Here is a 13,162-nt window from a genome sequence, read left to right as displayed (position 1 = left end):
CCTGAACCTGCAAGTCGTTCTGGCATGGGACCCCCAGGGAGAGGCACAACAGGATGTGTTTGGGCACGTTGCCGTTTTTGGCCTAGCTCCTACCTGTGGCTGTTTGAAAGGTTTGAGGCGATGCACTTCTAAGTGTTCGGTGGGGTCTTCTTCATTCACTGCTTCCTCGGAATGAACAGTGACCAGACTGGGTTTGGTTGCGCTTCCTTGTATTTCAACGGCCGATTGCACCGCTAGTTCAGCGGCCAAAGCTTCCTCGATTGCCTGGGTGAGGTTGAGATCTTTCTGGCCAGCAACCGTCTCTGCAATCTTACCTCTCTGACTCCACAGACGAGTTGATCCAGGAGCATGTCATCTAGGTAATTTTAAACTCGCAGTGGAGAGCTGCGGTTCTCAGGCGGCCATATACTGATTGATAGATTCTCCATCTGTCTGTTTCCTCATACGAAAGGCAAAACGTCTCGCTATCTGCGATGGCTTTGGGGAATAATGGTTGAGAGTGTCTCCAACAGCTCGGACCACGGAACTTCAATTCCCTGGGGCGAGTAGCGCTGTGGCGGTATCGAATACTGTGGCCCCGCAGTAACTCAGGAATACGATTTCTTCCTGTTCTCTGTAGCGTCCGGCCAGACCGATGGCATCAAGGTAGTGATTGAAGCGGTTTCTGTAAGAGTCCCACTTGTCTTCATCTGGCTTAAATGGCGGAAACGCCGGATTTGAATTCATATTGGTGTTCAGTCTGTTGGTAGACTGACTAATTTCTCTCTCTGGGGATACAAGGCCCTGATAAGAGTGACAGCTGCAGCTCGCAGCGCTGCTTCAGCTCTAAAGGATCTCTCTGGGTTACACGCTCTGAGTGACTATGGCGGCTATTGCTGTAGCGCCGTAACTGACTTCCGTTTGAATTTCGTGCTCTTACACAGGCGTGGCGGCTATAGCTGTAGCGTCGTGCTGACGGCTATTCAAATCGCGCGCCTATGTGTTCTGGCGGCTGTGAGCGCAGCGCCGAAGACTTCGCTAACAAGCAGAATCCGAACAGCAGCGGTTGGATTCTGTGCTCAATGCTGGGCGGCTGAGGTTCTCAGTGCCCTACTTTTCTCATGTAGCTTTTTTGAACTGAGAGGCTACACGCTCCACTTTCACTTCTGCGATCAACGACTGACCGAGCTCTCAACGGCGCGGCTACGGTTCAGCGTTTTGGTGTGTGTTTCAGCTGTTTTGGTATTGCTGCTGGTTGGCCAGATCCCACCTTCGTCGCCAATGTTCTATTCGGAACAAAGGGGAGGCCACACCAGAGCATCTCAATAACACGCTTTATTCAGGGGAATAAAGGGGGCTGTCGCGTCTGTAATCTAACAACAGACCTTCCAGCGAACAGCGGCTGGCTCGACCTAGCAGCCGGCTTTTATAGCCGGCTGTCGAAGGGAGCCAGCCAATGGGGGCTGCAAACACCCCCGCAGTATGAACGGACCTGAGGGGGAACTTGTGTCAGCCCCGAGGACATAACACTTTGGGTCTGGGGTTCGTTGATTCAGAGAGAATTACCTTTAGTCTTGGATGGGGTGGCAGTACCCCAAACAGACCCTGTGCATAATCTGGGGGTTCTCCTGGACTCACAACTCCTGTTCGAAGAGCAGGTGGTGGTGGTGGCCAGGAGGGCCTTTGCGCAACTGCGGGTTGTGCACCAGTTATACCCTTTCCTGGATCAGTGGTCCCTGCTCACAGTCACTCATGCCCTGGTCACTTCCCATCTTGATTATTGCAACACACTCTACATGGGGCTGCCCTTGAATAGCATCTGGAAGCTCCAGTTGGCGCAAAATGCAGTGGCCGGCATGGTTTTGTGCAGACCCCGGAGTGCACATGTATCACCTCTCCTGCAGGAGCTGCATTGGCTGCCAATTTGCTTCCAGGTGCAATTCAAGGTGCTGGTTTAAAGCCCTTCATGGCTTGGGTCTGGGTTATCTAAGGAAACATCTCTTGCCAGTGACATCTACCCGACCCATTAGAGCGAGGAGGCAGGGAATGCTGCAGGTCCCACCAATGGGAAGGGCCTTCTCTGTGGTGGCTCCATTTCTCTGGAACATCATTCCCCCAGATTAGAATGCCCCCTTCATTAATACTATTCCGAAAGGCACTGGTTTTGCCAGTGGGTTGGGGAATCCAGAGAGGGATGGAACCCATCAAATGGCTAGTTTGACCCGCTGTCGTCGGGGTGGAGGGGTGAGAGTTGGGGTTTTTTTTCCCCCAAATTTTGTTCTATTGTACTTTACTAATTTATTTCTTTTTGTTAGTTGTTTTTATTTTTATTTTTTGTTTTAAATATGATTTTACATTGTGTAAGCCACCTTGAGTCACCATGGGTGAATAGGCGGCAATATAAATCAAATAAATAAATAAACAATATTCTGTAGCTTTCTTAAGTATGTTACCCAAATTGGAGCACTTGTCACTTCAACTGCATAACCAGAATGAGATTTTATGTGAAAAATACTCAGTGACTGCATTTACACAATGTGTTACGGCAGTATGTGGCTTGCTTCCTGTCAGCTTCCCAGGTCAATGGAGAAAATGGCAGGAGATTGGAAATTCCATGCTGGCAGGCAGATGAATGATTGCTACAGGGTGGGAGAGGGAGTATGGGTGTGTTTGGGAGTGCAGGAGAGGTGCCACGTAGGAAGCAGGAAAGATGCACAGCTTGTAAGCAGGTGTGCAAGAGTGCAAGGGCAAGGATCAGGTGCATAAAGGTGTGGCTTCAGTTGGTATGTATGTGTGTGAGGGAACACAAGAGGGACAGTACAGTCAGGAAGGGTGTGAGAGATGTTGCGTCGCTTGGTGGAGCACAAAAGGTGCCATACACATTGGGGAGGGTGCACAAGGGAGTGAGAGTATGCGAGAGAGAGGCACTGTACAGTTGAGAGAAGTTTCATGGAAGAACAGATAGATGGATGAGAGCGACATGACTTGAATCAGGGAGGATGTGTGAGGCTGCCCACGTGGTAGGTAAGTAAATATGTCTGAAAGGATGACACAACAAGTCATGGATTGTTTAGTGTATGTTTTATTCATTATTTTATGAAAATATACAGTTCAGTATTTCAGAAGGTTTGTTATGACTTAATACTATAAAGAAACCAAAGGAAAGTGACTTGCATTGTAGTGCGTATTATTTGAAAAATGATCTTTTTCCTTTTCTATGTTTAACGTCTTTCTTTTCTTGAATTTTTTTCTTCCTTACCTAGCTATATTTGTTAGTTTTCATCTTCTTGTTTAACAGTTTTAATAAAACATTATATTCTAAAAGGAGATTGTTTTGAAGTAGAGTATTCCAGAGTAGAAAATCACTACAACGTGCTAAGGTTCTTCTGTAAAAAAAATGTGATAAACTGTAATATAGAAATGTAGAAAGATATATGAACTTCCCACCTCACTTATAAAGATACGTTTGTGGAATTTCTCTTTTCCAAGAGCTGTATTAAAAAACTATGCCATTTAATGCCCTGAATAATTTTTCTGCACCTGCCATTCCAATCAACATTTTAAGTAGCTATTTAGAAAAAGTCAGCTATAATCACTCCTCCAATCTGAATTTAAGAGGTGAGATTAGTTGACAATTCAATGATATATACATGACAACACTATCTTTCAACAGAAAAGTAGGATTCAGTATCAGTCTGAAAATATTTTAGTTGAATGCTGCTTTTCTTCGATAGTATTACATTGTCTTTTAACGCTTACTTTCCTAATGATATTCTCCCACACAAAGCTAATAACTTTCTCTGAGAAAGATTGCACTGTACGCTCAAAATGCATTACCTGTAAGTTACAGTTGGGATAGATCAGGGTGTCAAACTCACATTGTCATGGCAGTGTCATGTGACATATCAGGACTTTTTTCCACTTCGCTAAATCGGGCGTGGGCATGGCCAGCACATGACGTATCTTGCCCATGGGCCGGGATTTTGACAGCCCTGGGATAGATTTTCAATAAAATGACAGGTATCTAAACACTTAGATTTACGTCCCTTTCTACATCATACTCTATTTTAAAAGAATGATATTCATCCCAGAACTTGTTTCCACCTCCATATGGTCCAGCAAGAAAACATGAAGTAACTACCCCTCCAACAAAAAGATTATATGTTGCTTAATTGAGATATTTTCAATTGCTACAGCCCTGTCAGATGGAAACTCATATACCTATTTTGTTGCAAAACAGATGCATGTAACAAAAATACAACTCCAATTTTTGCTTAGAATGTCAAGGTTTACAAATACTGAACTTTAAAAATTATTTAATTTTAAAATGTGTGGCTATCCAAAGGAAACGCTGAGTACATTTGCTGAAGAAGTTGATTGTACTCTATAGAAAGTTAACTTTGTTCTATAACTAAAATATTTATTAGTTCATATGAAGATGTATTTACTCAGACCAAAAAATAAGGGAAAAAAAGAATCTGTTAATGCAAAATAGAACTCAATCCAATATTCCATGGATGTGAATCTTTCTCCTAAACACAAACTCTGCAACATTTCACTAGGAATTGTTAAAAGAGAATTAAGAACTTGCGTTCCTAGAGCTGAAATCACCAAACACATGGCTGAGTTGTGGAGAACCTGAATCCAAGTTCCTGCCTGCCAAAGGAGGAAATGGCTAGAATCTGGTTCCCTGTCCCTCCAAGTAGGTCATTATACATAGTTAAGTGGCATATAAAGCAATTTTTAATACATATGGATCTCTGAAAAACCACATTCATGTAACTAAGCTATTCATGAAATTAAGGCAGTCATACCTGTTTACAGTATAGTCAGAATTAGGAAAATATCTCAGTGATAGAAATACAAATATTTTGAATTTAAAAAGTAAAAAGGTATAAATTTTATCTGTTATTTTAGAATAGGATCAACAGTGCACATGGTTTAACTACATTCTTAGAAAGTTTTCCACCTTACAGTGGATAAAACTTTTCCTTAATTCACAATATACACACTAGATTTTAGTTACTAATTTTACAAGAAAAATATACAATAGTGGCAATAAATATTTTAAAATGGTAAAAAAATCTTATTGGTAAAATTAAAGTCATTCTAAGTATTCCAATTGATAATTTTGTCATATTCCTGAATTCTTTGTTTTATGTGAGAAAGTTTGTTTTTTAGATATTCACATCGTTCTTTCTTCTCCTGAAATGTGGGATCCTGAAATACAAATGATTCAGTAAGTAAAATTACAACATTCATCCCTTTGGGTTAGCTGGATAAGTAATAAAATTGATATGCATAAAATTATATACTTTGTGTATGAAATGGACATCAAAGGTAAGAAAGAACTATTAAGGATAAATTCCTAAGATAATTTATTCTCCAGAATAAAGTTTTCCTTAGATTTTATTTTCATTCATCTTTTATTCAGGCTATAGAAATACTAATTTCATCAATTAAATGTACTGCTTACAACATTCCAAATGCAGGTAGTCCTCCACTTACAGCCATTCACTCAGTGACTATTCGAAATTACAGTAACATTGAAAAAAACGTGTGATCAAAATTTGAATGCTTGGCAACTGGTTCATATGTAGCTGTGTTCTGGGTCATGTGATCACTTTTTGAGAACTTCTGACAGGCAAAGACAATTGGGAAGCCAGATTCACTTAACAGTTATGTTACTAACAACTGCAGTGATTTACTGAACAATTGTGGCAAAATGGGGCACAACTCACTTAACAATTGTCTCATCTAACAACAGAAATCTTGGCCTAAATTGTGGTTGTAAATCATATAATCCCTATCTTATTGGGAGAACACTTGACACATAGGAAATCCTTGGCTCAAATATGAAATCCTGGCAGTCACTGTAGAAAATTCTTAAAATATACTGTGATTTGGTTTGATATAAACACCTCAGGCATGGCATAGCAGCCAAGCTGTTATTGGATCTGATGCTGAAATCCTGTCTCCATTTATCAGTAAATGGAGTAAAAACTAATCATTCCACTGATTTCAGTATGAGAGAACGCAGGAATCTATAAAATCCATTTTACATTGAATAGGACAATTAATCCATCTGGTACAGTATAAACAATAGAATTACAGACAGGCATTTTTTTCAAACTTCTTTGAAGATGTCAAGAACTTAATTTAGGAACTTCCTCATTCTAGATATGGTTTTACACCAGACTAGGGACATATGCAGATTAGCTCAGGCAAGATTAGAAGCAAAAGGACTCAGAGCAGACTGATCTGTTGCAATAGCAATGAACAGAGCAATTGTCCTTCCTGATGAGAAGCAAGAAGTTCTTAGCATGTAAGATGCACATTTGGTAGATTCATAAGATTTGCATGTGTTGTGTATATGTGTGTATGTGTGTATACCCACATTCACACATACACACACACACTGGGTTTTAATCTTATAGTCTGTCATTGCTGATTTCCTTTGCAATAATGGTGTTCTTTTAATATCAGCAAACTGGTGTAAATCCTAAAAGCTCATAGATCCCTGGTGGTGTTTTTATTATTGCTCTGGACTGATGTAAGTTATAAGTCAATGACAACAATGAGTATATAAATAAGACAATACTCACATTCTTTTTCTTTTTATACTGTTGGAGAACATTGGCGATTCTATCGTGTTCCTAATAAAGAAAAAATATAAAATATCAATATGTTTCATTTACTTATTAAACTTACATTCTATATAACTGTTTTATTTTCTATTTTGTACAATTTTTTTCTATTACGTTTATTTGACAACTTTTTAACATTGCTACCTTCTGACACCATAATGACTATGGGTAGTATACAATGTTATAAACAATCAAAAATGTTGTAACCAACAAAAAAGAATGGTGTATTCCCCAGAAAGAGCAATATAACCTCTCCCTGTTTAGCAATTGCAGTTCCTTCCTTAATTTGGAAGCAAAATGGTCATTAAGAGAACATGACAGAAAGAGGCTGCAAAGATTATTAGTTGCTGCTGTCTCATTTAGATAAAGTTCTCTCATAATAATCACACAAGCCTTTACCTATTCCAAGGTGCATGGTTTGTTTGTAAGTGCTCACACTGGTTGGAAAATTACTTTTTTAAAAAATTACTGTCATATTCATGAAAAGTTACTAAATAAGATAGCTACTTGAAGAGGAGTATAGCAATAACTCAATGCCACATGTGTTTTATTCTAACATATGTAAGTTGTTCATGGCAAAGTTTGAATGTCACCATAAAGAGATCATTTGCTTGTTGGATCAACTTTGGTAAGAACTGCATAACTTCCGAGCTGTTAGGAGCTGGTGCCCCTGACAGATGCATCTGTATTACAAATACCAAGAAAGTAGACCAGGCAATATAGTGATTGGTAGTTCCAATCATTCTATTGTTAGATAATAGTGTAAAGTTATATAACAAGATCTTTTTTGTGTCATAAATAACAAGTAATGGACCTTAGTAAGAAATATAAAATGTGCATGACTTCCAAAAATGAAGGGATTATCATGATTAGATCACTGATCAGGTAGCTTATAGTTCAATATTTGCTTATAAATACAAACTTTTGATTCATACTTACAAGAGTATTTCCAGAATGCTGAGGAAGCTTCCTCATAAGTGCATCTAACTCATCAAACTTCTTCAAAACTGCCTGAACTTCGGAAGACAGTTCTTTATATTCAGAAAACTGATCATTAAACACAGCTTTATAACGGTCTCTTTCCTCATTTGTCCGAATTGCTGGGTATTTTCTATAAGCAATAAGATTCCAATCAGTGCTATGTCAACAATTCAGTAAATTGTAAATGTGTGTATTATAGAATATGGAAAATTTAACTTTAAAATGTGTAACATGAAAAATTCTTTACAGTTTATTAAAAAATTGCATCAATAAGACAAGAACCATTTTTTTCCTTGGCATATAATATTTGGATCGCAAAAATCAGGACAATCACTTATCTGGAAAACATTTGGTGGAATGGACTGAATCAGATATTTTAAACATTCCAATAAGTTCATGGATTTATACATCCCATGATTAAAGTATGATCTGACAAAGTGACCATTGGTTAGACCCTAAGATATTTACCAAGCAATAGCTGAGTTCACATAAAGACTATCTAAACAAGCCACATTACAGTTTAATGTTTGACTCCATAGCTTAATAAAAATTAAAAATCAAAAGTTTACCTCTTTGTTTTAAAACAAATTAGGAAATCTTCTTCCAAACTGTAGCATTACAGCTTAAGCAGCAAACTTTAAGAAAAGAGCCAGTTTGGTCTAGTGGTTAAAGCAACAGGAGACTCTGAGTTCTAGTCCTGCCTCAACCATGAAAATCAGCTGGGTGACCTTGTGCCAGTCACTCATTCTCAGCCCAACTCACCTCACAAAGTTGTTGTGGGAAAATAGGATGATAAGGATGTGTTGCATATGTACCCCACTACTGAGTTATTTGTAAAAATAAAGGTGGCAAATAAATGTAAATAAATAACAGACTAACCTTCACAATGAACTACACTTGTTGATTTATATATTACATTTTAAAATCTTATAACGTGCCTTATTTGTTTTTAGTTTATTATTGGAATCAAGCCACTGTTGTTTGTAAATTGTGGTTTAGGGCTTAACGTAATGGTGATCTTAAATGCTGGTTTGCATATTAAAAATACATATACTTACGCTAAGTAATCTGGCATCACTATTGGTTTAGGGATATGTCCGGCTGGTATATAGCCATTAAGTACTTCAGGTTTCATTTCTGTATCCTTCAATGTCTTTATTGCTACCTTGGATGTGCGATTTTCATGATCTTCATACTATGTAAAAAGAATTTTTAATAGTTTTACTTTTGCACAAGTTTGTATGAAGTAAGTGAAAGTTCAATTCTCTCGTGCTAGTTTGTTGAAATGAACAATTGTGTTAGATACTCTCTAAATTCATTTGGACAGGAAATTTTGCAGCCAAAATAGTACCACTGGCATCTTGTATAATACTGTTGTTACAGAGGCTTAAGATACTACCTAGTGCCCTACCTCAAACCATCCCATTTGAATGACTTGGGAAAGAAATTATACTTAAACTTTTGAAAACTTTCACGTTGCCTCTTAAAACCCATAAAAAGAGCAAATCTTTCATGCTTTTCCATTGGGTTTTGCAGGTGGCAATATCTGCAAGATACTGCTGTAAAAATTCATCAGGGATGAATTCATCAGAAATCATTTACTGGAAAATAAGGTGTTGTTAGTAGTAGAACACCAAATCAACTTTTGTGAATTTTCACTAAAACATTTTTTTTCTTTGCAAGAATTAATATTTTTTCATGTCTTTTTGAAACAGACACATTTGTGAGGTAACTCAAATTCAGTAACTACAAAGTAAATAGAACATATGCAGTTCTGGTTCTTACCATTCTCTTTGGAGCAAATGATTGTGACTTCATCTAATAAAATAAAAAGAAATAACAATATTAAATGTATATATTCAGATTGTAACTGCTGATAATGCTAGTGTGCAAATTCATTTCATTTTGTATTGACAGAATATAGATTGTAGTGGTTTGTATACCTTTATTAACCTGTGCAGAGAATTGGTATGAAAGCAAATTATCTTCCACAAACAGACTTTGGAAATGTTAACTGTTTCCATTTTATTTATTATTAAATTTATTTGCTGCCCATCTTGAGGATTGAGGCTACCCTGAGTGGTTTTATTTTTGTTTTAATGCACTTTTTGTTTTAACTACAACATTTCTATCTTTTATTTTTATTATTCAGTGCTGCTGATAGAATAAGAAGTGCTTATGTAGGAGCTTTACCTACATAGGAATTGAGGAACCTGACATAATAATTAAATGCTTCTACACGGAAATTAAAATGGTTGAAAATCTTTTGATAGCAAGACTATGGATATTACTAGAGAGCAATTCAGGAAAAAAAACAGGTTGTGATACACTACATAAAAACTCACATAGCCTAATCAATAGATATGGCTTATGTTTATAGTTCTATTTTAAAACATCTTTGGTTTCAACTACACCTCTTGGCTAAGAACTCATATACAAAGCAACAATGGCAAGTTTACTAGAAAAATCCAGTTACTTATTTATTTGTTTCTGAAGATACTTATATTTTGCTTTCATCTATCAATACAGAAAATGCAATTTTTTTAATTTTGCAGATTACCCAAAAATAAAATTCGAAGAACTGTTGTGGGAAGAATTAGAGGAAATCTTTTCTGCCTTTCCCTAAATCCATGCATTACAAAAAATAGCTTTTCACCCATTTATTGAAACTTTTCTAGGGATCTGCAATTGGAAAAGTTCTTTAACTTTCTAAAATTTCTATTTCTCCCTAGCAGTCTTTGGTACAATTTTTTTCTGAATCTTAAGAGAAAAAAAATTAAGGAAATAATCTTTATGGAAGCAATATATTCCATCATTCATTTTGATTAGAAGCACACATATTACTTGAAACTTACCCGCTCTTCCATGAACTCTCTGTGTCTCCGTGCAGTTTCATGTCTCCATAATTTTAGGCAAACTATTGCACCAATGAGATATATAATCATTGTTACAAACAAAAAAATAATTCCTGCTGTCTGTCCACCTTCTATACGGCAAAAAGCAGTATTCAGTGGTGTGTTAAATAATGAATATGAGCAAAGTCCTCCTCTGTTTGCATCATTTACATAGACAATAGCAGCTGACATATATAAAATAAACAAGGCCACATTGATTCCAAATTCAGTTAAAGGCCACCAGTGGGAATCCAGAAGAATAGTTCTGTAGTACATTGACATACCAAGTACTAGAAGTATGATAGTCACTATCCAAACAAGTGCTGCTACAACAAGAACAAAAGGAGTTTTGGGTCCACTGTAATAATAACCACCATACATGCTGCTTGCACCATAGCCATATGGTTGTGAAAAGCCATACATGTTGTACCACTCATTGTCTTTGTGAATGTAAGCTGTGACACAGGCAAATACAGCTGCACCTAAGAGCAGTTCAACAACAGCCAAGATTCTAAGCAATCCTGCCCAAGATTTCATGTAGGAATATCTCAGGTTAAAAGCTTCTACTTTCTCACTGTATGTCAGAGCCTGAGTGTGCCTTCCCAGAGAGCCGTATGGATCTGAGGGGAGAATACCTTCAGCTTCTTTTTGTGAATTGTAAGTCCCTCCTGATCCTCCATATGGATCTTGATAAGAGCTTGGTGTTGAAATATGCTCTGCTTTCACTGGAGTAAGTGTTGGAGATGATGGTGGAGAACATTGAGTTCCATCTGAAATGGCAGATACTGGCTTATTCCATTCTGGATCACCTCTTTTACCTCTGAAGAAGTTTTTCCATGAATCAGGAATGAATTTTCTCACTGGTTTGAGATCAGGCATTTCAGCCGACTCTTCATTGTCGCTTGGATAAAATTCAGGTCCAAACGGTGGCTGTAATGGAAGAGGCGGAGGCAAAGGTTCTGAATTTAATATCTCCTCAACATCTTCTGGGGAAGAGGAATCCACATATACTTTATCATAATGGACAGAACGACTTTGCTGCCCACTTCTGTGCTCCAGTGATGTATTCCTTGAAGACATTTGTGAACTCTTCCCCTGTTTCAGAAATAATAATTTTTAAAAACCCTGAAAATTAGGGGACAAATAGTTCAAGTGAAGTCTTAAAAAAGAAAGCCAACTAAATTTCTGCACTCAGAGACAGGGGAAAAAAAAGCTAACATGCCATCATTGAGGTATAAATCCTCTTCCATAGTAAGGCGGTTCAGAACTGCCAAGTCACTCTAGTTTTGATATTGGGTTTATCATAATTTAATGCTTGAAACTTTTCCAGAGTCCATGAAACCACAACAGTAAAGAAGGCAAAGAGCTTAATGCCTCATGTCCAAGTTCAAAGTCCACCACACTGTGATGCTTGGATAGTTTGAGAGAATCCAAAATATATAAAAAGGAAAAAGCAACAGAGTGGGCATAATTTAGAAAAGAAAACAATGTCCACAAGCTCTAATTCCCTTATATTCCAGTGATTTTCAGTGTGGGCTATGTCTCACCCTCCCCAGACATCATGGCATAATTTTAAAAGTTCACCGTCTTTACATGATGCAGTTTAGATTAATAAACTGTGTGGATAAAAACTCAAACTGAATTTTTTTTTCCAGCTAACGACTGGATTAACTAGCAACTCTGAAGGATTTATAGAGAGATAAATAAGCCAAAAAAAAAAAAAATTAAGAAAACCTACCCTTATATATAGGTTGTTGAACGAAGTTTGTGCTGCCTAGAGAGAGAGGGAGAAGGGGGAAAAGACTGGAGATATCCCGCTCCCCCACACGTATCTACTACTTTCCAGCATCAAAGTGCACTTCTACAACCTTAGACCTACATTTCCCATTTAACTTAGCGGGCCTTCCTTCCAAGGAAATATCCACAGGATGTCACCAGAAGCGTCCGAGAAACACGAATTTCCACCCAATTCCGCACTGCTTCCCATTCCCCCCCCCCCCGCTTCTTTGGTTCCCCGCAAATCGCGCAACTTGCATTTACTGCCGCTACCACGCCTTGAGCCCGCTCCGCCCTCACCCCCAAAGCTCCGAGCGGGATAAAAAGCGGCGCCTTTCTGCCCGCGACCCAGCCAGCCTCGCCCGCTCCGTGGCTGGGACCGGATTTACCTCCAACCCCCTCCTCCCCACAATAAAATGCCCCACTCACTCTTTCAGACAAAAAGGGCGGGCAAAAATATATCCCGCTACGGCCAGAGGCGCAACGGCCAGAAGAACAATCCCGTTTCCGTCTCCCTTTCCCGGAGGCGTTACTTTCGGGGGCGTCTCGGCCGCAACCCATTGTCCCGCCCATCTGGTCATGCGCGAAGTCCTTCGGGCTGCAAACACTGCCCTGCTTACCTGTCTACCTCGCTCGCTCGCTCGCTCGCTCCAGGTAGGCCTGGGTAGGGCGACAGGTCGCTTGCTTCTGCTTTCTGCGCTGCACACCTCGTGTCATCCTCCGGTCCCCTGTAAGTCGCAGTCGGTTTTGTGATTTTACACCGCGGGGAACGAATCTCGCATTTCTGTTTCAAAAGACGTCGTCCAAGTTTCAAAAGCGGGGGAAAAAACCCTCGACTATTAGGGCACGACAGCTTACTGGACAACTGTGGATAAAGACTTGGGT

At 38.8% G+C, this 13,162-nt stretch overlaps 2 protein-coding genes across 4 annotated transcripts in view; both read right to left on the bottom strand.

Annotated features, from left to right (window-relative positions):
• OCLN (occludin) overlaps positions 1–13,162 on the bottom strand; it is a 389,915-nt gene that overhangs the window by 35,076 nt on the left and 341,677 nt on the right. The window lies entirely within an intron of this gene.
• On the bottom strand, positions 3,046–12,854 carry MARVELD2 (MARVEL domain containing 2). Of its 3 annotated transcripts, XM_087927122.1 has the most exons (8): positions 12,707–12,842; positions 12,240–12,275; positions 10,463–11,596; positions 9,393–9,425; positions 8,666–8,802; positions 7,566–7,737; positions 6,585–6,635; positions 3,046–5,199 (listed from the first exon to the last, which is right to left on the bottom strand). In XM_087927122.1, exons 1-8 carry the CDS (start codon positions 12,836–12,838, stop codon positions 5,089–5,091), a joined length of 1,806 nt encoding a protein of 601 aa, XP_087783248.1. In that variant the 5' UTR covers positions 12,839–12,842; the 3' UTR covers positions 3,046–5,088. The 3 variants fall into 3 exon arrangements, with proteins under 3 accessions (XP_087783248.1, XP_026574157.2, XP_026574147.1); XM_026718372.2 differs by lacking the exon at positions 12,240–12,275 and having other exon boundaries at positions 12,707–12,854; XM_026718362.2 differs by lacking the exons at positions 12,240–12,275; positions 12,707–12,842 and adding an exon at positions 12,578–12,699.

This window comes from Pseudonaja textilis, chromosome 2 (assembly GCF_049901715.1).
Source record: "Pseudonaja textilis isolate UNSWEBS1 chromosome 2, rPseTex1.2, whole genome shotgun sequence".
Classification (NCBI taxonomy): domain Eukaryota; kingdom Metazoa; phylum Chordata; class Lepidosauria; order Squamata; family Elapidae; genus Pseudonaja; species Pseudonaja textilis.
Note: the sequence above shows the minus strand (reverse complement) of the source record. Positions and strands in the feature narration are given on the sequence as shown.